Source organism: Pleurodeles waltl, chromosome 3_2, assembly GCF_031143425.1.
Source record: "Pleurodeles waltl isolate 20211129_DDA chromosome 3_2, aPleWal1.hap1.20221129, whole genome shotgun sequence".
In the NCBI taxonomy this organism is placed as follows: Eukaryota; Metazoa; Chordata; class Amphibia; order Caudata; family Salamandridae; genus Pleurodeles; species Pleurodeles waltl.
The window spans coordinates 29,364,298-29,388,261 of NC_090441.1; the positions used below are offsets into that span (position 1 = coordinate 29,364,298).

The 23,964-nt window shown below is 43.5% G+C and overlaps 1 protein-coding gene across 1 annotated transcript in view; it reads left to right on the forward strand.

Moving 5' to 3' along the window:
* The window catches only part of KSR1 (kinase suppressor of ras 1), a 507,520-nt gene that overhangs the window by 402,281 nt on the left and 81,275 nt on the right, over positions 1-23,964 (forward strand). The window contains 5 exon segments of the mRNA XM_069226663.1: positions 4,250-4,320; positions 4,409-4,515; positions 8,519-8,687; positions 13,036-13,077; positions 20,706-20,760. Of these exon segments, the coding sequence (XP_069082764.1) occupies positions 4,250-4,320; positions 4,409-4,515; positions 8,519-8,687; positions 13,036-13,077; positions 20,706-20,760 (444 nt within the window).

Below are 23,964 nucleotides of genomic sequence, written 5' to 3' on the forward strand. Positions count from 1 at the left end.
TGAGCAAGCCTAGCACACAGAGCATGATAAAACTGGGTGTTATAGTTGGGGCCACACACCCCCCACTAGTAAAGCAGCAAGTTGATCCTTGTTACAGCACACTACAACAATACGGCCACTGGAATCCACACAAACGTCCTGAATCTTAATACCAGAGTCACGCCAGATCCAAATCAGCACACCCCAGGCATGCGCAGTGAACCCCATGTCATAACATGCACCCCTCATGTGCCCCTTGTGTAAGTAGCCCAACCCCATTAATCAGATGCATTTCCTGAAAGTAATGCAACATCAGTGCTATGTCGATGTAAGTACATCACCCCTTACACACATTCCTGAAGTCATTCAGCCCTCTAACATTCCATATAAGAAATGTCAACAGTAATGGGTGCTTAGCATCCATGCCCTCTTTAATCGCACTGTCAGCCATCACCACGCCACACAAACTTCTCACACCAAGCACATTACAAACCACCAGTGCACAATTAACAGTTGTGTAAAACCCATCCCAACCCCTACCCATGCTGTGCTTCCAGCAAACAACACAGCGATACGTTGCCCACTCCAGATCCATCCTGAACCCCAAAAACAGAACCCCAAGGGAAACCGTGTGGTGTACACAATGAGGACAGATGTTGCCCTGCCAAACACCCCTGCAGCACAAACGTGCAGGGGGCCGCAGCTGAGTGATAGTGTGAGCTAAAATTACTAAAACGAATCTCCGTGTTGGAAATACTAGCCACCACCACTCGTTCACCTGCACAAGACTCATCAGGCAAATGGGATCCCAGACTGTGTCGTAAATGCAGCAGGAACTGCATCAGACCACAGATATTAACATTCAGATCAGCTGAGAGGAAACCCATTCAACTTATCGACAGCCACTCACATGGATCACCACCACCAGCTGTGAGAACAACAAGCAAACTCCCCTTAACTGGGCCATAACACAGAATGAACCAACATCACATGTAAGGGGCACTGCAACAGTGAAAAAACAACAAGACCACATTTTGAGACGATAAAAGTATGAGTCCAGCACCTCCAAGTCCTAGGAAGCCTCCAGTCCGCCTTCCTCCGATCTTGGTGAAACCTGTTGAGCCCCTGCCACTGCTCGCTGCTTGCGGAACTCCTGCAAACATTTTGGGTCACTAAAGATCTTGGCCGTCCCATCCACTGGCACCCACAGACAAGCTGGGTAGAGCACAGCACACTCCAAATTAGATTCCTCTAGCTTACGCTTAGCTGAAATAAACTGCTTACATGCCTCCTGGGCCTGCTGCGTAAAATCTGGGAAAATGGAAAGTTCAGTGCCCTTGTGGCGGAGTACTTGCAGTTTCCAGGGCCAGTGGAATGCCACATCCACGTCTCGATAGTTCACCAGTCTTGCAATGATCAGGTGAGGGTTTGCTTCCTACACCAAGTGAGGTGCAAGGGAACTATGGGCGCGCTCCACCACCAAGATGTTTGAGAATGTTTCCAGCCCCTTTAGATCGATAAGTAGTTGTTCCTTGTACCTCTCCATGTTCCCTATGTTCATTGATTTGTCATGATCAGGCTTTCAAGTCTTCCCTCTTGGCATGCAGGAAGGAGAGTACCTTTTCCAGTTTCCTCTGGGATGTGGAGGCAGCAACTTGTTCATCCTCTGCCTCTGGCAGATACCGCTCAGCCATGTCAAGGTGTTCTGCGTGTTTGTCTAGGTTATCTGACATCCTGTCCACCCGGAAGGTCAGGGCATTGATCTTGCCATTGATTTTAAGTGAGGCTGTGCTGCATGACAGTCAGTATTTGGCGTAACTCGCCACCCATCTGTGGCCCCGGAGCATCCTGACCAGCCTCCAGCGCCGCTGCGCCCTCATTACGGGTCCTAGGGGTCTTTGGTAGGTCAAATTGCAGGTTGGGTTGAGTTTTATCTGTTTTGACCATTATAGTCAGCTACACCTCGGACCGTACCAAAAGGCATTAACAGCAGGACACTCACTGCAAAAGACTGACCCAGGGGGAGCCAAGAAGTATCATAGGGCACCCCAGGCCATGTTCTAGGCCTTATGAATTTCATAGGCCAAGCATAGGATTAAACATCCAGCGTCATCACAGCCAGTCACATTGGTACTTTATAGGCCCCAGCACCGTCCCCGCTGTCTCAAACACTCCATGAGCCAGCCCGGCCGATCACCAGGGCTTTGCACTCCCACAGAAGTGGTATAAGCAGACTGCAAGTTTCTGATATCACCACGGGTTCAGAAGTCAATAGTATTGGGATCTGCCATAATAGGCAACTCGTGCCCCCACACATCACCTCCAACCAGACAAGTCTCTTTATAGTCTAATCTCACAGGAGCCCAGCGGCGTCCAATACCTCAGCCACTGCTGCCAATTAACCTAGGAGGCTCCGCATCACCAGACACACACTCGGCAGGGAAGACAAATCATCAGGGGGCGATAGGCCTCTGTGCTGCCTTGTGCACCAGCAAGGTGAGCACAATGCCCTGAAAAGTACACGGGCCCATTCCGATGTAGCTGTTGCACAATGGCCTCCGCAGCGTCATCCCGCAGTGGCACCACAAACAAGTCTGCAGGTGGCCTCATCCTTTGGGCGCCTTTCAGTAGTTACCGATATGCAGGACTCGCCCATGCCAAAATGTAGCCAGGCCGTGTGGAGAGTCCACCACACAGCAACCTGGTGTCTGGATAGATAGAGGCAGATCCCTGACCGGCACCTGTAGGTCTACTGACCGGCTCTGCCGCCCACTACTGGCCCCAACCGCGAGGTAAATTGCAAAGTGAGATACCAGGCTTTCAGCCACTTCTTCACTGTGGAATTCCACCTGTGATGTTAAAGCAGCCCATGCTGAGAGTCAGGGAGGTGAACTGGGTGGAAAAAGGCAGATAAGCATAGGGGGATGAAGCATAGTTGTTCAGCTGAAGGAGCGCGCCTAAGTAGTGGCCATCTTCAGGCTTGGCAAGCTCCGCCACCTCAATACAGGTAGTATGTTAAATGCAAAGTTATGAAGTCAGAAGTTAACCAGAAGCTTCACCATATTTGAGCCAGAGTATCTAGAGCAGATGCCCCCATGAGGTTCCAAAATAAGCAACCACACGGTTTTCACCAATTGACTCAAAAAGTGTTGAGCTCTGCTCTTTCAAGGTCTGCATTAAGCTAGTGTATTATTTCCTTAACAGTCTTGCAGGTATGAGAAAGGTATTTGTGTAGCACAAACCCAGGTGGTAAGCACCAGAGTTCTAAACAGTGATAGTGTCACATTTAAGGCATGGCAATTTGTCTGTAGCATTTAACATCAAGCAGTAAATGATATGTCTAATATCTGATTTCAGCATCTCTTGAGGGATTTGCTGTCTACTCGTTCATTGGGTGCCTGTGCTGACGGGGCGTATTATTTTCCTGTTAGAAAGTTGTAAGGAGAAGGGGCTCTGGATGTTAATGGAAGATCTGTCATAAAAGAGAGACGGGGAGAAGGTAGAGTTGTCCACCACCAGTTTCATGGTTGATATAAAGCCCTTTAAAAGCACTGAAACGTCAACTTGGCCTGAACATCAAACTTTATCTGTTGTTAATATTCTTTGAATCATCACCACTGTTAACCAACACACAAAACTCATGAATGTACATGTACAGTACAATTTAATGAACTCGTAAAATGTCCAAACGCACTATTTCTGTGTTCTGATTTGAGAATGAGAATGGTAGCAATAGCCTGAAAATAGTCCATGTACCCAGAGCTAAACTAGAGCACAAGTCCTGTTACTCTACAATGTAGGGTTTCGGATATGACGGGAGGGGAAAGGGAGTGCCCTTAAGCTTGGCAGCCAGCGCTCAGATTTGCAGTATCCAGTGTTCTGGAAGCACTACAACTGTAGCACTGATGCTGGGTATGTATGACATTGACCTTTCTACATTACTGACTCATTTCCTGAATGCCACAGATTATGTGCATACACATTTTCATCACCACACGGGCGGTGCTGCTTGAATCGGTTTTGTCCCAGGCCCTCGGCCACTTCAACAAGCCATGATGAAACCTGTATTGTGGGTGCTTAAGAGTAAGGTTCTTTCACTGTTATTACTTTTATCTATCATTTTGCGATTTATTGATTCTGTTTATTTATTCAACAGCTGTTGCATGCTGCCCATGGACCATTTCATAGCACATGCAATGGAGTATCTGTGGTACTCAAGTGATACTCTCTACTCTATTGTCAACTTCTCACTTAATTGCTTCCTTTGCAGGTTAAAATGTCACAACAAATGTACAAAAGAAGCCCCCGCTTGTATAATAACGTTCCACCCCAGCCACCCCAGTAAGTTCTGGAATTCTTATGAAAAACATTGTTTACTCAATGTCTAGTGGCCTTAAAGTGTCCTAATAGTTCTCATTCTGTTTTCCAGTGGCAAAAATTAGAAGAACGGAGTCAGTGCCTTCGGACATTAATAATCCGGCAGAAAGAACCGCGGAGCCACAGTTTGGGACTCTCCCAAAAGCACTAACAAAAAAGGTATTGAGTGAGCTATTGCACGGCTTGTGTCTCTTCTGCGGATTAATTTAGGAGGATATTTATAGACTCCCACCGCCTCTGTATTGACAGCTGTGGGGTTTAGTGTGTGTGTGTGTTATTTTGCCTGCTCTGTTATTGACTTATTTTTAGAAAGCCTGCATTCAGATCTTATTTTCGGATTACTTAGCTTTGAGGGTCTTCACTGGGACCGTTGCCCACCCATCCAGGCTGTCAGCACGATAAATGATGTAAAAGGATATGGTGGCAATTTTAATCTTATTTCCACTGCCTATAATTGACAGTGCGCCCCATGGAGTTTGAAATACATAACCCATGAGTTTAGTTCACATCTTTAAGTCCTGGAGCTCGGATGTAGCTGCTACAGAGGACTGGTTTGGAAGGAAACTAAGAGATATCACAAGAAGCCAGTTAAAGAATGGTGGCAAGGGTTGATGCTTGCTAGGTGGTGGAGTGGCTGCTGGTGGCATCCTAAAATGCCAATGTGTCAGATGCGAAGGTGGACATCCTTCGTTCACGTCAACCACTGATATTTTAAAAATGTTATATATTACTCAGTATTGCTCTGTAGCACAAAATTTTGAGTGTTTTTTGATTTTTGCAGTTTTAATGACCTTGAACACAACCTGAAGGTATTGGAGCATTTTACATGAGCAGCAGTTACATTACACAAGGACACATTTATTTTTGTAGGCACAGGAGGATTAAGTGATCTCCCTGTGGTCTAGTGATTTGACCAGAACCACAGGATGTTGAACAGACACCGAGACTCGAACCTGGTTCCCCAGTGCCAAAGTCGGCAGCTGTGGCCATTAAGCCACACTCTCTCCAGTTGATCTAGTTCTAGTTGTTCTGGCATAATGATCGTTGTTGTTATCCCTCTCTCTAAAATATAAATAAGATATAATAATTGGACCCACCCAGGCCACTCTTTTCCAGCAATGGGCCCCTAGAGAAGTGCAGCGTCCCTGCACTTGTTTTCAAGTTTATTTCATGTCTGAAGCTAAGCAACATAAGCTGCTCTAGTAACAATCTACTTTTCAGGAGTTAACACAGTGAAGATATTGAACACTTGAGTCTCTTTTCAGACAATACTATGCTCTTGTGCAGTAAATTATTTCTTTTGTCCTTGGAAGCCTTCTGTAAAGTCCCCTTTATCTCTCCCCTCCCCCATCAATTTTCCCCATCCCCCCCAGCGGCTCATTTCTCTTCCTTCTCCTTGTCCCTCCCACACATCCTGGTTTGTACTGAGCTCCTTCTACTGTCCCTCTACTCTCAGGAGCTGCACTATGTGAGGTCACAGCACTCCGCGAAGTCGATACACAGAAGTATAAGAATCAACTTGTGCATGCTTGATAGTGAGTTATTGACTGCACCAACTGTTATTTCCAGGGCAAGGGAAAGATCAGGCAGTGGCCACTAGCAAATTGCTCATGCTTGCCCTTACAAATGCTTGTTGCCCACACACTGTGGAGGTGCAACAATATCTTGCTTTACCAAGGACAGCAACATCTTTCCACTGGAACTGAGAGCAGGCAGACTCCTTGAGACTTCAAACTTTAAACCGGGGGTTGAAACTTGGTAAAGATAGCTCTTTTAAAGAGTGCCCTAAGCCTAATATGATGTGTCACTAGCTTTGTAGAACACAACCTATTGCAGAAGTAATCTGCATCCTGCGCCCAACCTCTTCTGCTGAACTGGCACCTGGTAAGGTCAATATTGTTGCCCATGTGGTTCCTCTGGTGTATCAAAGTTAATGCAAATAGACAGTCATTAACTGCTTGTCTACTTCAGTGCATCCAGGTGGTCCCTCATCAAAGATGAAGTATCCCAGAGTAAGGGCATGTCTTTAGCCTACTAGACTCCTGCAATTGCTGAATGTTCATCATCCCCTGATAAAATGCCATGGTATTTAATGTAATGTTAATTAGTCATATCAAGCACAGTATCACATCCTACCCTTAAAGGTCACCGAGTATGGCCTTCAGCTAGGTCAATCATTGTGACCCTAAGGGCCACATCCACCTTTGAGCTCAAGGAGTGCTCTTCTCCTAGGGGGGAGGCGGTATGTTCAGCCATGCCAAGCATATTCTGTTTTATGAGGCCATGAGCGCTTCATAATGGGGTAGTTCATGTGACAAGGGTATGTAGTCTGTGGATGCTTGAGTGTAATCCTGCCACCTACCTTTTAACATTGTTCCCCCCTCTTGGCCCAAAAAACATATTTTAACCTGGAGGAGTGGAAAGCTCATTTTCTGCCACTCTGAGGATCACTCCAGCCCTCCTTGGTAAGTCTGATGGCTGCCTCCAGTGTGCTCCTTCCCGTGCCCCCAAAGAGTGTTTTCCACACCGTTGTCTGTAGACTGGAGACCAGCCCAATGACATGAAGCAAAACCACAGAAATGGTGGGATGGAACTATGTCTGCACCGAACAGTCAATTATATTCTTCGGCCATCCATTAAAGTATGGAGCAAATGCACCTGGATTTGTTTCCAGTCTGGATAACTTATTGTAACTTCAAAAAAAGTATGACATTAATTTATTAGAACATTTCAAGTCAAAATCCTGGAAACTGGGCTGTGTGTGCCAAATATCGAGTCGTCATCCAGTAGATATTTTTTTCTGAGGCTTATGACACAATTGCTTATCGAGGTAAAAATGGGAAATGAAATAGCATGGAACAAAAGTGAAATACATTTTTTTTAGAGAATTGTGCACGTTTATTAAGTAATGTTAGTGATTAGAAAAGCAGAACAATTTCTCTACTTAAGGTAAGATCTAACCAAACCGATTCTGAGTCATTTCTGTTCAGAATTTTCTGTTATAATGGAAAGCAAAGGTTCTTCTGGGACTTAAAAGGAACTCAATTATTTTTGGACCATCCCTACAAGCTGACCCTTCCTCCGCCCCTTTCGATAGATCTGCAAGACACTTGATATGGGAAAACTAAGATGAAAGCACTAATTGCCAGATTCTAGTCAGAATTTCTAAACAGCTCCAAAGATGATATTAAATTAAGAAAAGCCATTTTCAATGGGAAGATGACGGTTTTCATAACTAGAACCGTTTTTGCTGAACCTGTAATATATGTGATATTCATTAACAGGTGATATGAACTTTTATCGATCCATGGGGGTGGCTAAAAAGCCCTCCAATGAGGGTATAGCTCATGGGTCTTATCAGTTGAATGTGCTAATTCTAAAACTGGGGGACAAAAGATGGGTAAAAAATATCATGGTGCTTGTGATATGACTGTAATGGGCTGGTACTTTCACCATTATATGTTCCAGCAGCATCCTCCTGTGAAGGTGGCGTGTTCTTTTATGTGTATATAATTCTTGATAAAGCTTCTTTCCTACACTGAAATATTTAATTCAGTCCTTTGACTTTTAAATTGCAAAATCACAGTTACCATGCAGACATCACAACAGTTTGAGATCTGTACAGGCAAAAATAAATCTTTCAGCATTGAACCAAAATGATAATGCACAGCAGTGATTCACTGTGAGCTCACCAACATCAAGATGTATAAATCTGTTACTTCCTGCGCAACATGGTGAACGATATTTGTATGCTGTGCCTTCACGCCCGGTACAAATCTACTGCTTCCAAACCTAACTTTTAGTGTGCAGGTGCTCACTGTGCTCTTAAAAATACAATGCCCATTTTTAAAACATTGGAGCCCTGGTATATACTTTATTTTTTAGATCTTGACATCTGAAGCACGTGCCCTTTATTTCTGTTTTGTCCATAGATCTAATAAACTGAGATATTTGCAGAGTATTTGTTGTCTCAAAGAAAACCTGAAAAACAGGGAAACTAAAAAATGCTTTTCATCCCTTATGATTGCAGAGGAATGGAATAAGTTAGTAAGAGAAATATGATGTCTGACAGAGGAAAAATAGTTTACTGTGCAATGTTTATATTTATTAATATGTTTATGATGTGTCAGCTCATTAGACTCTTTTTTTTCTTGTCTCTTAGGACCATACACCGGTAATAAATCATCTAGATTCTAGCAGTAACCCATCATCTACAACATCTTCAACTCCGTCCTCCCCTGCCCCGTTCCAGTCTTCCAATCCCTCCAGTGCCACAACACCACCAAACCCCTCCCCTATGGGCCTGCGGGACAACCGTTTCAACTTCCCAGGTGAGCTTCAAAACGGAATACACTAAGGCCCTCATTACGACTCTGGCGGGCGGCGGAGGCCGCCCGCCAGAATTCTGCCCTCCGTAATACCGCTCCGCGGTCAGAAGACCGCGGAGGGTATTATGAGTTTTTCCCTGGGCTGGCGGGCGGTCTCCAAGGCAGACAGTGAAATACATTTTGGGGCCCTCTTACGGGGGCCCCGCCAGTGCCCATGCCGTTGGCATGGGCACTGCAGGGGCCCCCAGGGGCCCCGCGACTCCCCCTCCCGCCATCCGGTTCCCGGCGGGAGAACCGCCAGGAACTGGATGGCGGGAGGGGGAGTCGGAATCCCCAAGCCGGTGCAGCAAGCTGCGCCGGCTTGGAGGATTCCTTGGGGGCAGCGGGAAACCGGCGGGAGACCGCCGGTTTCCCTTCTCTGACCGCGGCTAAGCCGCCGCGGTCAGAATGCCCCGCGGGGCACCGCCGGCCTGTCGGCGGTGCCTCCGCGTCCAGCGGCCCTGGCGGTTGCAAACCGCCAGGGTCGTAATGAGGGCCTAAATCTTTTTGATTCAAAGAAAGCTGGATATTTTACCACAAGGTCCTGAAGATGCCTGGTTTTACATGGTTAAGGATCTCAATGGTCTAAAGCTTAGTAGGAAGCTGTGGAGTTAAATGTGCTGGGAAGTTTCATGCAAGTATAGGGCGCCCAATGGTTGGACACTAAAAAAAGGGTGCAGGATGATTTAAAGAGGAGCTGAGAAGATAGGTTATTGGTACTATAATTGGGGAGGAAGTCCTAGATGGTTTGACACTAGTTTAGGATATATATATATATATATATATATATCAAACATGCTTCTTCATTAAGAAATTGAGTCGCACTCTCGAAATTGGTAGTTTGTTGCTTGAATCTTTCAACAGCATCGGCAGTCCTGACATGTTTCGGTCTTCATGACCTTTCCTAAAGGTAAAACCTGGCAATCCATTAACCATGATGGCAATCCTTTGTGCAATTGCAAATTTATAGTTTTGCTCCTCTAGTGGACCTCGCTGATGGATGCAGGTAAAGTGCATTGTGGAACTCGTGGCCACCAACATTTTATTTACTCACCTCCAGTGAGAGATGCCATTCTCCTAACCGTTTTATGCAAATTTGAATATATGCTATCCAACATTTGTTCCGTTGTAGTCATGTTCTCAAGGCTGTACAGGTCCATTGCCTTGGCCATCCATGACGTTACTCATGTATCTACTTGTTTGTTCTCAGGGGCATTGAGGCTCTCTTTCTGGTGAAGCACCCTCTGTGGCAGACCCACACCGTTTTAACATCAAACATGCTCCTTCATTAAGAAAGAATTGAGTCGCACTCTCGAATTTGGCAGTATGCTCATTTATTATTATTATGTGTATATATATATATATATATATATATATATATGTATATATGTGTGTATATATATATATATATATATATATATATATATATATATATATATAGTTTTAAACCTGGATTTCAGTTCATGATCAGAGTGTGACCTATCAAAACAGCTCTTGCTACTTCAGGGGAACATGGTAGAAACCCCAAAAGATTTTTCAGTGGTTAAACTGTTGCAGGTTGATCAAGATTATTCTAAATAGGAACATGTTATTTTGGGTTTTGCTTGTCTTTTATCAGCGGATGAATTGGCTGTATGAGCAGGGAAAGGTGTGTCCTCCTTTCATGTCATTGTTTCAGTAAGCATGCTGCATGTCCTTCTCAGCCGCAGAGTATTAATCGACTTGCTTTGTTTAATCAAGCTGCCTGATGCAAAACCAAAATTCGATGAAAGAGGAGGCTGACTGTGGCATAAGGGATGCCATGGCAGTTGTCACCTTGTGGGTGTATTGCCAGCCTGAGATTTTAGACAGATAATGTTCCACACAAGCAGTGGTGGGGAAGATCTTTGGGGCACTCTACATTTGAGGGGATTTTTAAAAACATGAGCATGTTTTTTATTTGTAAGTGCAGAATAAGGAGTCTTGGAAGACACCGATTCCCGATATGCATTTGTGTTTTCAGAACAAATGTAGAAATGTGTGATTTGTCAATGGTATGATTAGGGAGGACCATTCATTTCCTCTACTACTGTTGACACATACTCCAGGCCTGGTCTCAAGCGTTACCTGTGCTAGTCACTTTAAATTTATTTAGTGTGTGTGCCCCACCACTGCCAAAGCCCTTTCCTTCTGCATCTTGTATCTTGACCTCTGGTTCTTATTCCTCCACTGACAAACGCTCATCTTCTGCACTATGTGTTTTCTGACTGTCTCTCCCTTCTTTTTCAAGTTTATACATATCTGAATTCCTGATTATTTCCTATTATCTGGGTTGAATAATTGATCCCCCTTCCTTGACCACTGGTGTGCACCATTAGTGATAGGAGTTGGATAAAGGCTAGATATTCAGGCTATTCACACAAGATATTCATGCATTGCATCTAAATGGGAATTCTTAACAGATTTTGTGGTTATCCTGAAGGTCAGAAATGACTTTGACAACTTGTGGTCCAATATATTTCTGTAGATATCGGTTCCAGTGCTGGACACAACTCACCAGAGTAAACCGTATTAAGAATATGTTAAGGATGCATTCTGCGCTAACCCAGCTTTTCCTTTTCTGTTATATGTAGTCCTTCATATACACCAAGCTTTCTTCTTACTCTCTACATAGCCATATTGCATTGCTGTGTTTGTGTAGTAATTTGTAATCACAAATATCACAAAATGGCTCCTCTATATATTTAGGACTTTCTATTTTTTCAGTCCTGAATTACTTTTGCACAGCAATAATATGTGATGATCTACATGAATCCAGCAATGCAGACATTTATAATCTTTCTACTTCATAGGGCCAATTTACAATAGTAATTCTGAGTCGTAAGACAATAGTACAGGAGTATTATTGTCCAAACTCTTACATGCCTCTGTGGTTCAGCCCCATAACATCCAACTCCCTATTAGTAAAAGTGCAAAGCGGGCACATTATTTTCTATATGTACTGACTGTATAAGGTTATGACCAGAATATACCAGTTTTAGATATTGTGGGGCCGATTCACAAAGACATATAAGACTACTTTTAAGATATTACTGGTGTACTCTTTTGTTTACTCTTACATGCTTTTGCCAATTGGAACCTATCATTTTATTTATGTATTAATTATAAAAGTTTGCATAAAGCTTACATAGACTTCTGTTGTCTTTCACAAGCAGATTGATTGCATCAGTTTAATTTCATGATAACATCTCAGCATCACGAGACATTAAACCTGGATTTCAGAATGTAATTTGTTAGTACACATGCCATTACAGTGAGAGTGATTACATTGCGGTCATTACATCAGTAGTACATTTATTTACATTACGAGGGCTTTTACTTTGTCTCATTGAAACTAAGTCTGTTGTTTATCTAAACAAGGCTGTTTTCTAGCAAAGTATTTAGGCATAGGATTAGCACATTGCCATCCACGGCAGTATAGGAAGGCTTTCACTTCGGCATGGATGGCCCTAATTAATTGTATGCTTAATATTTTTCCTGTAAAAATGGTAAAGCCTTTACCACTTTCTAAAATGGAGAATGTGGATTCTTTCTAATTCTATCATGTATATTCCTCAAACTGTTCTGGTATCTTGCAATGTAACAAATGGTTTTACAGATCATACATTCAGTGAATTTAGAATGTCCTGATCTTAGGAATAAGGCATTTCCTAGAGAGTCATCCAACTCTTTCTTTCCTCCCAGAGGACGACTGGTCATTGGAAAGTTGGACGCTGTCAGATCAGATAGCACTAGTAGGACTGGAGCAGATCCAGGGATACTTTGCCACCCCCAGCCCTATCTTCCTGCAAGGAAATCTGGCAGTTTCTATATATGCCAACTCGTCTAATTATGTTCTCCGAGTGGCTTAAAAAATTACCAACTGGCTGCCGCACATCAAGAGCACCTTTATTACGTCCTAACCTTGTTGGCATTGTGTAGTTTTCACTTTTTCATTATAGGTTCAGGCTCACAATCCCCCCTCATACCTTGTACTATACCTGACTAGCTGAAGGTTCTCCTGATATCATGGTTCCAGTTGGCAACTTTGACCATGTTCTTCCTCTGAGTTTCCCATAGATCAGTTCTATGTAAGAACTGTGGAGTCTTCACCACTGCTTGTTGTGAAAACATACAGATTGAGTTCATATCCACTGGGCTGGCAATAAACCTGTTCAACAGAGTCCTCTGAATCACTAAATGCAAATCTGCCATAGCTTATTGGTCACCTGACCTGTAATTGACTGTGTTTTTGTGTAATGCCTGCGTGATTGCTCTCCTCTTTTATTTAAAGCTGCCTTCTACATTCAGCATAGGCAACAGTTTATCTTCCCAGGTAAGTTTGGTGCCTTCATTCTTCTCAGCTGCTGTGACCTACTTCCTCCTTAAATGTTAAGAAAAGCTTGAGCTTGCCATCTCAGGACAAATCTACTGCTTTTACTGCACGTAATATTGCATCCCGTCTGCATGAGTGTCTGTATCCCCCATTAGAAAACCGAATTGGTGTTAAAAGTTGAAGCAAAAGTCATTGTGGGCTTAGATCCTTGCAGTGCTAGTGTTTGTGTGCCTTCCTCAATGTACATGTGCATGCCTAGGCTTAGTGTGTCTGTGCTCATTATTGATGAACACTCCTGACCAAGAGGATGAGGGCTTCAATTAATCTCTGTAGGCTCTTAGGACAAAACCTTCTTGGTAAAGTTTGTTGTAAGGAAAAGCATCTTATATGAAAGTCACTTCCTTCAGTGAAGAGCGTTCATAATGAATTTCTTGTTCGTTAATGGGGTGGAGCATCCACTGCTGAGCTTTGTGTGTAACCTATTGGTCACAGGTTTGAATCCTGCTGGGGCTACACCACCCCTTCAGTTTTCTGAGATAGTTATAAAATGACTGAGTGGAGCCATTCATATCACACATTGCATGTTTAATTGTACCAGGGCTGGAGCACCAATAAACAGAGTAAAGCTTCTTTAGCATCCTTTGACACCACCAAAACAGGGTAATATTGCCATGAACTGCAAGATCTTGGAGTAATTTTAAGAGGACCATTAAGTTGAGTATTATTACACATTATCCATGGTGGCTATAGTGACTGAACTCCAGCTGAGCGCAGTCTAAGACATTTAGTGCACGTCATCTCTTAAGACCCAGGGAGAAATATGGATGAGTTTGCTTTCTATTTTGTGAAAGGACTTTTCCTATTCAGGGTTGGGAGCGTGAAAGGAAATCAAGGAGGTTCCATGTTTTTTTAAGCTTTAGATTTTGAAGCTAGCCCAGATTCCATTGTTCAACTTCCAACTGCAGGCATATCTTTTTACTGTGCCTCCAAATTACATTTTCCTTAAAATCCTATAGTTTTTTAGGAATTCATCAACTTTCTAAAGATGCTCATTTGTGGAGTAAATTAATGATTGCATGAAGTGCTTGGCTGTTGTGCCAAGCCCCCTTACAGACAACCCACTGCACACAGCCTTCAGCAGTGTGTAATGGGAGTTGAGTGCAGAGCTTGACGTTAGGCCATACTCCTTGCTGATCCCATAATCAGACATAATCAGCTGCGTGCTGCCTTGATTCTGCACGGCATGGGGTGAGTGAAGGAAGTAGAAGTTGGTCAGGCCTTGGACCAAGGATTTCTTTACTACTATTACTACTAATCAGAATAGGCTCACTTAGCTTTTCAGTAAAGATGGGTGCATTTCTATTAATATGTTAGAAACTGTGATAGCAGCTTTGTAGTTCTGGTTATGGTATATATATATTGAAAAGCTGTTTTTGGTTTGCTAATAACTTTAGTATCATTTGACGAGTCTACGCAAATCTTTTAAGAAAAGGTTTAACAGGTTTAGATTTTGCATGACTGGTTCCGGGCATATCCATCTGGAGAAATTGAAAAACAAAAGGGGGATCAAAAAAGCAGAGTTTTACATTCTAACTACCACAAGACGTTTTTTCTCTCTGCTACAGTAAAAAAGCTGAACTGAACTACTGTAAACTTAGCATGAAGGTAGAACTCTACCCAGAGAGATTTGCTTGGTTTGGTGTAAATCCATTCAGTAGTTTTCAAGAAATTAGCTTTACTGAAATGTGGTAGGTGGGTTTTGAGGGGAAAGAGGTAAAAGTTAGTTGCCTGGACCCTTGGTCCATGAACTAGTGAACCAGAGCTTGAGGACAGTATGCAGACCCTATGTAAAATTTTATAGGAATCTGATTTGCCAAGTGTACTTATTTCCCTTCATCCATTTCAGTTTTGTATTCCCAAAACATGGTTTGCGGACCTGATGGAGCGTTGAGATCTGAACCTCAGTGTCTTTGTGAAATTGTCAAAGAAATATCACCATTGGTCATTTGGACCTTTGATAGCCGACATAAAGTGTTATAAGGGAGCTAACTCAGAAATACATTTCCCTTTCTGTGAAGCCAATGTGACTCCACAATGAAGACCAACAATCCATAATTTCAACCCTTCAACTATAAAGGTTTATTTTAAATCATTAATCCAACCAGTGTACGTCTAAAGCAGGAAAACATTTAAAAGGTATAACAATGCAGTCTGGAGACCAAAGTGTGCTAGTAAGTTAAGTTGTAATAAAATGATATTCAAAATAGTAACAGCCCCAATGCAAAAGAAACAGATTGTTGCAATCAGGTGTGCCATAAAGAAACTTCACCTGTCTAATCTAACCATAAGCTACTTCAGAGAACCTTAATGGGGATTTATAAAGGGCAAGCATAGAAGGTGTAAGCATGAGTTTGAGCTTCAATAGAAGTTTGAAGGAAATGAGTGCTCAGCATGAAGCTTTACACTTGGCAAAATCAGCAGAATAAGAGAGATCTGTTCCCGCTCAAAGTCAGGATGAAATATGATAAATAAACTATTGAACACCAATGAAAAGTACAACTAACAGTTGGCAAAACATCCATATCTCATTCCCACCACTGAGAGCCAAACCCTACGGCCAACACCCCTCTGCACACGGCCTAAGGCGTGGGGTTGCCAGCACTTGGGTTATAGTTAGGTTCTGCTGCATTAAAAAAAAAAAAAAACTTAGAAAGTCACTGAAAAGCACCAAAGGTTACAGGGATGTTATAGTTAGGAAACAGAAGCCATAGAAACTCACCTATTATAGTTAGAGCTATCTCAAGTAACTATAACTTGTGCCCTAAGGTAACTATAACTTGCGACCCCACCATGCACATTTTTTTGGTATTTTTTTTTTACTGCAAATATTACATTGCTATTATCAATTATGTTATCATGAGTGCAGTAATTTGTGGGGTAATTAGCAGTGCATGCCACGGACGCATGTTATAGTTACTTGAGACAGCTCTAACTGTAACACGTGAATTTCTCTGGTTTTATATGTTTAAAATGTGAGCCTAACTATAACAGCTCTGTAACCTTTGGTTTTTTTAATTGAATTTCTCTGTTTTTTTTTAATTCTATTTCCTAGCTATAACGTCCCTGTAACCGTTGTTTTTTTCAGTGAATCTTTGTTTTTTTAAATGTAAAGTAATTTTCATTACAATATGTGAATCCAACCACCGTGGCAGTTGGCGGCAGGCCCTGCGGCCATCGCCTATATCGATGTGCTGCACATGGCCCTTGGCCATATTCTGTGGGGGTTGGCCACAGGGCTTGGCCTGTGACTAGCCATGCAGCCAACCCCTATAGCCACCCAAATACGCACAATGCATGGCCTTTGGATGTGCGCGGTGGGGGTTGGGCACAAGGCCTGATCTGCGGCCACATGCTGCAGCCAAACCCCTTAACCACCCAATCCCTCACTGTGCACGAGCTTTGTCCTTGTGCAGCAGGAGTTGGCCACGGCCTGTCTCTCTGGGTGTGAGAATAAGTGTGACAGGGTGTATGTGGATGTGAGAGAGGCTGTGAGGGTATCTGTCTGGGTGTGAGAGTGGGTGCGTCAGTGTCTTTTGGGGTCTGAGTGGGTTTGTGAGGGATTCTGTAGGTCTGTGAGTGGAAATGTGAGAGTCTGAGTGTGTCTGTGAGTAGGCATGTGAGGGTCTGAGTGCGGTTGTGAGTGAGTGCACGAGGCTCTAAGTGATTCTGTGAGTGGCTGCGTGTGTGTCTGAATGGGTCTGTGAGTGGGTGCACAAGGGAAAGAGAGGGGGAGAGAGATAAAGAGTTTTTTAGGTTTCAAGGTTAAAAAAAATTAAAGAAGGAGAATGACCATGGGCACACCCGGAGCAGAATCCTCAATTTTCACTGTGGGGATCTACTACTTTAACTTTTAGGCCATAGGTGACTCTTGACTGTGAAGCTTCAGGCATACCTATGATTGTCAACCCAAATGTGTGATTGGAAACAAATGTGAATGTTCCATCACTAGGCTTAATAGTCGAAACATCAGTAAATAAATAAACACACTACCAAGTGATACTAGGATTTGACCCTTCACCCTACTCGGTGACAGCACAAGACCTTGGCCAAAAGTGACTATGTTCTGCTCTGCATCCAAAGGTAACTATAACATTCGTACTAAACATCTCGCTAGTCTTACTGTTTGACGTCATTGCATGGAGAGACTCATAATGGGATGGAAGAGAGAGAGAGAGAGTGAGTGATAGGACCGCGGGGGAGCCTCAAGGCCTCCGGGGTCCTAGCCGGCTCCCCGCATCCTGTGGGTGCTGGCGTTGCTCCCACAAGCTGGGACCTGCTTTATAATAGCAGATTCCTGCTTGCAATAGCAATTTTTTCATCTGTCTTTCCTGCATGAATATTTGCATGCAGGGAAGACGGATGAAAACTCCGCTTTCTGCAAATGAGAGCTGTTTGACATCACTTGCAGAAAGCAGAGTTTGTTTGCTTTTGGTTATGGGAGAAGCAAAAGCAAACATCTGTGTCCTGTGGATGGGCACTCGGGGACATAGCAGGAGCCAGCCCTGGCGGGTGGTGGTCCCCAGGGCCATCGTTGGCTCCTTAAGGGAGCTACATGGCCCCCTCCATCTGTGAATTTATCCCCGGGGAGGTGGTGGTCCCTGGGGCTGCAGGGGTGGGGTGCAGGCACGCGGCCCCCCTGTATTGAAATACAGTCAAGCAAGGGGAGGTGGCGGTCCTATGGACCACTGCCTACTCTGAAAAAACCGAAACTAAATGGTTTCGGTATTTTTTCTTTCTGCAGCTCGTTTTCCTTTAAGGAAAACGGGCTGCAAAAAGAAAAAAAAAACTGCTTCATTTAAAAGCAGTCACAGACATGGTGGTCTGCTGACTACAGCAGGCCACCATCCCTGTGAGTGCCTAGACTCACTATGGGGTCGCAAACTGCCACCCACCTCATTAATATTCATGAGGTGAGTCTTTGCGACCCCAAAGCAAGTCGCAGAAGGTGTCTGAGATACCTTTCTGCATTTTATTTTGCGAGTTGCAAATTGCGAGTCGCTGGGACTCACAATTTGCAACTCCCAAAATTAAACCTACCTAAATCTGGCCCTATGTGCGCTGTTTCAGATGGAGTGAGCCTATCAAACTTGATTTTATTTCCGCAGTCTATCGACATGTGGCCTCCATTTAAAATATGAAAAGGCATTATAGCTCCAATTTATTGTTTGTTTAGGAGTGGGTAGGAGTTATGATTTATGGGGCATGTTGATAGTCAAACGTTTTGAAAACAAACCAGTTCTGTGAAGTATAACTTGAGTTCACGGACCTTGTGCCCCTACCAACAAGGCAGGATTTTCTCTGAAGTTCGAATATTTGTACCGGAATTTGTGTACTTTTTCAGAAGATCATTTTAAATGTTTCCAGAACTCTGAGACGGTTGTATATATTTTTTTGTATCTTACATTTTTATTTGCGGCTAGTTAGCTTTGAAAAGGGGAGACCTACTTTTGCAGCTTTCAGCACCTACCTTTCCCTTTAGCGCTGCAACTCAAAAACTAGGGCCAATTTCAAATAGCAAACCCTTGGGTGCAAAACAATACATTATCTGGTCCACAACAGCTCCTCTGGGAAAGTATCACACATCACACAGCCTTGGATCTGAGGATTCACTTATTACAACCTGCAAGCAGCATCTAAGACGCCCCGTGTGTCCTCCAGGTTCTGGGTCTTCTCCCTTTTGGCCTCTCTATCTGGAAATCTCTACCCCCTGACATTGAGGTCATTCGCTTTCTTTATGACTTAAAAATTGCACTGAAGAGACCTCTGCTGCAACTGCAGAGTCGAGAAAGATAACTCACCTACTGTGGTGCAATGCATGCACCATATGCCCTTTCAGTTGGTGACCGGAAGTTGTCTGCCCTAAGCTGATCAACACATTGGTACAAGTGATACACACCTCAGTTGTTGTTTCACTAGACCATGTTAGCTACCCTCAGTTTATTACTTATGTACCACCTTTATGGCTACGTAAACCGTTTCTGATCAACATGGTGTAGCTGCTAAATGTATTTATTTATGTAGTCTGGCATAACACGCAGCAGATCCAGATGTGTATTAGAAAACTTTGTGTAGATTGTCTACTGAAAGATGGTTGCAAAAGGATCATAGTATGCATACGAGGCAACCGTAGCAAACTAGACCACAGTGTAAAAAACCTACCAGGTAGAAAGCATGGTCTCAGTAGTACCAGCAGGCAAGGCTGTGGTTAACGGGTTACACACAGCTCTGTGTAGTGACCGAGCCCCTACCGGCTACTTGACAGGTATAATAGGATTGAAAGTCACTGTTTTCAGATCATCCGAAGGATTAGCGATATCATAAACTATTCAATAAACTAAAAGGCATTTACTTAATAAATTTACCTATTGGAAGTTTATGGCGTTGCCAAACGAATCACATTCTCTTGAATGTACACTTCAAATAAACGCGAAACGATTGCCTACAAAATATAACACTAAATTAAAATACATACTTTTTAGTTTTTGCAGTTCGAAATGTAGACACTGGGGGGCATTACTGCACAATGGAAAGTTTCATGAATGCTTAAAGGCTCTAACTGAGATTTTGAACACGGGGAAGAAGTTAATCGTGAACTATTAGCACATTTTGACTTTCTGATGTGATGTTAAGATATTTGAGCATTTTCTTAAATTATCAAGCATTGGAGCTCTTGTTTAGGGCACTATTCTCAAACAAATCTATAAGGGACTAAATATCTGCAATAAACAGTTCAGTGAACGGCTGCGTGGGATCGTTTGTTAATGATACGGGAAAGAGTGTGTGGTCCACGGTGAATATCTGTAAGCCGGGAACTCGATTGTGTGGCTGGCGGGTTGGACAACAGGGCATTTGGTAAAGTTCTAACCAGATCGATGTCTGAAGAGGTCCATGCGGTCAAAGAGACAAATGTCCATATCCGGCCAGTCCAATGTGTGACTGACTGTTCCCCATCACTCCAGGCCTTTCAGGAGCATTTGTCTGTTATTTTTTCCAATTTACCCTTTGGCAAATACTGTAGATGGACGTCTACGAGAAAAAAATGTGGTTTACTAATAAACATGGGAATTATTTGTTGTCTCCCTTAGTAGAAAGGATTGAATAGAAGAGACCTGGGCAGAACTTGTTTTCTTGATCTTAAGAAAATGTTTGCGAATGCCACGAGCTTCTACATTCTCCGGAATTCCCGCCATTAAGGAATGGCCCACATGCTCTCGGCAGAAAACGTTGTGGTACCTCGACAGAAGGACATGGCCCACCATCTCCTCTAATTTATCAGTAAATTTCAGGTCGACCTTGACAGGTCCTGAACCTGGGCATCTAAGCACACCTGTATTTCATATGTGGGTTTTAATAACGTCTGTGCTTTAAAAAAAAAAACTGATGTGAGACTGTATAACAGTTAACAAAACAAACGGTTTACATACATTTCAATCACGTAAGAATGCGCAACAAATTCAGAGGCACTGTCAATAAGCTTTACCCACAGAAATATACCCAGCTGATGCAGACGTCTAGTCTTTTTGACTTGTCTTTCTGGTAGAAAATGTATTTTTTTTTTTACCTTTCAGATGCTCCAAGCTCTCCACTCATTATAACTCCTCCCGAACCTGCTGAGGACCCCAGGTAAGGAACTCGCTTCATTGCATCAATACCTCATGGACAGTGCGTGTCCGGTGCTGCGAGAGCATGTGGCTATGTGTGCCTGTCAGCAGTTGGTACTGGGACAAAAACAGATGCACACCTTAGAATAATATTTTCCGTCAAACATGTTATTTTATAATCCAAAAACCACAGCCCTTAATTTGTGTCGGTGGGTGCTTGTGAATGGGCTCTGGAACTCATTTTTGTCATTTAGGGTGTATTATTGCATCAAAACTCCTTTTCCCAGAGCTGAAAAGATAAAGATAGAAAAATAGAGTACATATGAAAAAGAGCCTGTAAGAGTGAAATAGAGACAGAAGCGGTGTACGAAAGAGGAACGAGCAATTAAATGCCTACGGACAGATTTCCTAAAATCTAGAATTGCGATTCTTATCGAATTCCTGATGTAAGAGAATTAACATCTTTGAAGTAGCAATTCCTAGGGGGTCACAAAATGGCCTACCTCATGAATATTAATCACAGCCATCACAAGGATGGTGGCCTGCTGAGGTTTATTTCTGTGATTGCTTTTTAATAAAGCATTTTTTTTTTTTAAGGGAAAACGGAATGTGTTTAAAAAGAAAAAAATGAAACTTTGAAGTTTAATTTGGGGTTTGATATTAAAAAATATTTTTTCAGCATTCTCAAAGGGGAAGGAATCTTTCCATTTGTGAATGGGTCTTCCCATTTGCGAATGGGTTACCACTACTTTGAACTGGTGGTAAAGTATTACAGTTTTGCGACTGGAATTTGGTTGCAAAACACTAATACATACCATACCGATTCAGTATTTGGAAGGGACGCCCAAAATAAACCACTTCCAAATACCAAATTACAAATGCAAATTCATTGGTGTTCAATGACTGATCCTGTACCTCCCCAAATCATAATTCTTCTGCCTTGGAGTGCTAAAAACCAAACCCTTGCTTAGATTCAGCTCTTTTCCCTACACAGAGCATGCTTTTACAATTACGACTTAAACAGGTCTTGCGACTTGGCAGACTTCAAACACTCTTCCTTTCATTGAAACATTTTGCTGTGAATAACCATATCTACGATTACCTTCTATGTAAACTTCTTCTGGATGTTTAGTAAATCAGTCTCCATCCATCTTTTGGGGTTTAGTACCTCCCTCACTAACCTAAGAGCAACCAAAATGTTTCCCCCTGCCACAGCTACTTTCTGAAAAAAGCACTCAGGTTCATTTATTCTGCCTTGATGATGACCCTCAGTTTGTATAGGGGTCGACACATGACAACAGTTTGTAGGAAAGTGCCACTTTTTGGACATGGTCGCCCTCACTTTTTGCTCACTGATACTGATGTTGATTGGTTGTGTACTGGGTCCCTTCTAACCAAGACCCAGTGCCAGTGCTCTTTCCCTAAACAAGACAAATGCTCAAGTGTAACCCAATTGGTAAGGACTTTAGCACCCTTGTAAATCCCTAGTAAATGGTACCCCTGGCACCCATGGCATGGGTAATAAAGAGGTGCAGCATGTATTATGCCACCCTAAGGGACCCTCACACAAACTGTATGCAGACTACCATTGTCGGATGTTTGAAATGGTGCAAACCATTCCGAAAACACAACATTGCACACCTCTGTGTGCAATGCCCACTAACGCTGCATGTATTATATGTAAGTCATCCCCACTGCAGTCCTTAGAGCCCTATGGCAGGTTGCATTATATTACATGTGAGGGCACAACTGCATGAGCAGATTTAACCCTGTAATGCCTAGTTCCATTGTCAGGCATTGCAAGTGTGTAGTAAGCCATTTTGAGAACATGTATGGGGAACTGGTCATTGCGAGTTACCCAGTTACATGATGCCTTCACTGAAGATACTGGTGTTTGGCACCAAACACCTCATCTGCCAGTATCAGATTTATTCTGACATGCACCCATAGAACACCTACGAGGTGCCCCCTGAAGCTAATACTGCCCTGTAGTGTGCTGGCTGACTGGTGTAGACCAGCCTGCCCCTGGAGATGAGTTTCTGACCCCTGCAAGGGAGAGCCCGCTCTCTGAGGCTAGAAACAATGCCTGCTCAGCAGGAGTTCTCACCTCCTCCAAGAGCATGGCTAGCAATTTAACATTTATGGGCCAGAGGCTTCAAAGCATCTGCCACCTTTTGATATACGACCCTGGCTTCTCCAAGACCTGGGAAATGCCATCCTTGTCCTGAGGCCCATTTGGCACCAGAGCATGTGGGAAATTAGGTATGCAGAATGCTTGCACACTTAACTGACTAGACACACCCCTAAGGGAGGCCACCTGAAGTGGATAGTCGAGGAAAGGATTCACCATCTTGTTTTTGGTGAAACTAGGAAGCCTGGGTTAAGGTAATGCCCACTCCCAACAGGCCGTGGTCATAAAGGGGGTGTAGTCATCCCAGAGGTAAGTAGTCCATTGTCTTCTACCCTATACTCTGATAAACACCCCAGTATTTAGGGTACCAATAACACCAGAGATGCAGATTCATCTACCTGGGAACAGAAGAAGGACAAAGAAGAGCAGTCACCCCGAGAACTGAGGACTTAAACTGAACTTTCCACCAAACCCTACCCTGCTGCTGGTACCTCAGCAATTGCACAGACCTGACTAGTCCAAAAGCTGTGCATCCTTCCAAACCCTTAGGTGACAGTCCAACACTTCACCAACCAGTTAGCATCTCCCTTGGGGCAGAGGAGTCATCCCCCTGCAACTGCAGGCATCAACAGCATCTGTGCAGTACACTGTTTTGCTGGGCTTTGGGCCCTCTGAGGGAACATCACACCAGACTGAGGTTTTGTGGCTCTACCCACATCTCTGCTGAATTTCGAGTTGCTAGACCCTCCAGGAGCTTTCCTGCACCATTACCCTGATACAGGAGCACTTGCATCAAGCAAGGCTTGTTGGGTGCCCTTTCTGGACACCTCCACCACCAAAACCGACCTGCAGAACGTGGGATTTCAGGACTGACGAGGTCACACCAAGATTGGGCCTACTGTTGTGTTTTATCCCCCTCTGCAGGTCAAACCCAAGAAGCATGAGAGCCTCCAACGCAAGTGACTTGTCGGACAAACACCTCTGCACCCAAGCCCAACTGACTGTGCCCCCTTGTTTTAAAGACACTTGTGAGCTGAGCCTCCCTTGGGGTTCTGCTGAACTTGTCCCCAAGTCCTCCTTGTAGCCTGTGTTCAC